We start from the raw sequence: 2,091 nt of genomic DNA, 5'->3' as shown, positions 1-2,091 counted from the left end.
ACAGTGCCTTTAAACGCAGGAATACAGTGCCTTTAAACGCAGGAATAAACACATTAACACTAATAAACTGACCGTATGTCTGTCTGCGCAGCCTCCTGAACGGACAGGTCTCGCGGAGTCTCAGCAGAGATGACTTCCTGCTCACGGACTCCATCCAGAGAACAACAGTTTAACGTGAATCAGTAGAAACCAGGTTATTCCTTCATGTTCAGGAGCTCCGTCGGTCTGTGAACACTTCCGCTAACACGAGACATCCTCCAGACACAAGAGTCCACACCTGCTGACACCTCCGAACACACTTGAGCCTTCACAATAAAAGCCCCTTCTGCAGCCACTACTTCCTGTCTGAAGTTCCTCTTTACAGACGAACTCAGTGAAAGTATACAACTCTTAAAAGTTCACTTAAAGTTTATAACTTCGTCTTTCTTTGAGTTTAAGGCCCAATCCCAACGTCCCCCTTACAGACTCACGGACTTTGAGGCGCTCCCGCGAAGTCCGTGAGGGTTTAGTTCTGTCCCACTGTCACATCCAGTGTTTGAGGCTCTGGCAGACATGTTGAGCCCTTTATGAACCCTTTCCGTAAGTCAGCATCCAGATTTAGCCTAAGGGAATTACCCACAAGTCATTGCAATGTGACGTTAAACACGGGGTAACCAGTGGACGCATGGAGACGTAAACAAAAAGGTAAACAAAGACGGATCACGTGTGTTCAGCCTGTCATATTACGTTTACTCAGAAACATTAAGGGTTAAAGATGGAACATTAAAACATGAAATCAGAAGATATTTATTTATTTATTCATCAAATGTTTGATTTCGTCATTGAAGCTGTTTTGACAAAACGAGTAAATAGATGATATGACGTTACCTCTCATCTAGTGAGGAAAGAGCCTGAAGACGTTCACATCAGGGAGTACAAAGTATACAATAAATACACACATTATACATCATATTTATTGTTGTTTTCATGGTAACGTGATATGTTGCAGCAACGTGCTGTCCCGTTCATATTCACACCATCTCAAGCCCTCACAGTCTCTCACACTCACCCACTCACCAGGTTACGTCAGTGAGTCCCTGAGGGTTCAGGGTTTGAGGGTTTAGGGGGGACATTGGGATTTGGCCTAAGATTTTCACACCGGAAGTAACGTCATAACGTCTGGTTAAAACTAGCTCGGTAGTCTTGGTGCTTTTATTTTGAAGTCAGACTTGTATGTACTTCCGGTGTGCAGGTGTCACTTTGTTTGGTGTCACGTGACTAAAGAGGAGACTGACGATCACTGATCAACATTAAAGTCTTATTTTAAAGATTTAACAGACTTATTAACTAAAATTAATTTAAATCCATAAGCTAAATTACATGCTTTTATTGTGAAATGGGAGATTTTAAGAAACAAATGTTTTTTTTATTGAGCATTAAATATTTAATGATCCATGAACAGATTTTACAAAATGTTGAAAAAAGGACCAACATAAACAGGAAGTCGTGAACATAAACAGGAAGTCATGAACAAACAGGAAGTTTTGACAAACTGCTTCATAAAGACAAAACAGAAACGAGTGGGCAGGGCTATACAATGACCAGCTGGGGTCATTTCTCTTTAAACATTTCATAAGAATATAAGTTTATCAAAGAACAAACATTTTTATTTTCTTAGTTTTTTCTGTTTTAAATTTTTAAAAAATAAAGTTGATGAGAAATATTTAATTCTGAGGAAGTTTATCGTTTAGTGATCAGCTCTCATCCCCAGAACCTCTGTTTGCCAATGGTGGGAGTCAGCACCTCCTCGGGAGGAGACGGGCGGCTGAAGACGGAGCCCGACGCCTCAACAGTGAAGATGAAGTAGAAGTTAGCCGCCATCATGGCGACACTCGGCAGGAAGGAGAGTCCGAACCCGAAGCCCCGGATACTGCTGCTGAACGCTGCAGCCACCCAGTAAACCAGCCTGGAGACACAAAACAAACACACCTTTAATTTAAAGTGTAAACCTCTCATCAGCTGTAAACAGACTAATAAAGTTGTGTTTGAATACCTCTCATCAGCTGTAAACAGACTAATAAAGTTGTGTTTGAATACCTCTCATCAGAGGTA

At 41.3% G+C, this 2,091-nt stretch overlaps 1 protein-coding gene across 2 annotated transcripts in view; it reads right to left on the bottom strand.

Moving 5' to 3' along the window:
• Nucleotides 1–1,484: 1,484 nt before the first annotated feature.
• The window catches only part of LOC116401114 (transmembrane protein 79-like), a 2,358-nt gene continuing 1,751 nt past the window's right edge, over nucleotides 1,485–2,091 (bottom strand). For both annotated transcript variants that reach the window (XM_031879362.1, XM_031879361.1), the window contains exon 5: nucleotides 1,485–1,945. In XM_031879362.1, the coding sequence (XP_031735222.1) occupies nucleotides 1,741–1,945 (205 nt within the window). In that variant the 3' untranslated portion in view covers nucleotides 1,485–1,740. The remainder of the gene's footprint in view (nucleotides 1,946–2,091) is intronic.

This window comes from Anarrhichthys ocellatus, unplaced genomic scaffold (assembly GCF_004355925.1).
Source record: "Anarrhichthys ocellatus isolate YVR2014 unplaced genomic scaffold, GSC_Weel_1.0 scaffold251, whole genome shotgun sequence".
Lineage (NCBI taxonomy): Eukaryota > Metazoa > Chordata > Actinopteri > Perciformes > Anarhichadidae > Anarrhichthys > Anarrhichthys ocellatus.
This window is presented reverse-complemented; position numbering and strand designations above follow the sequence as displayed.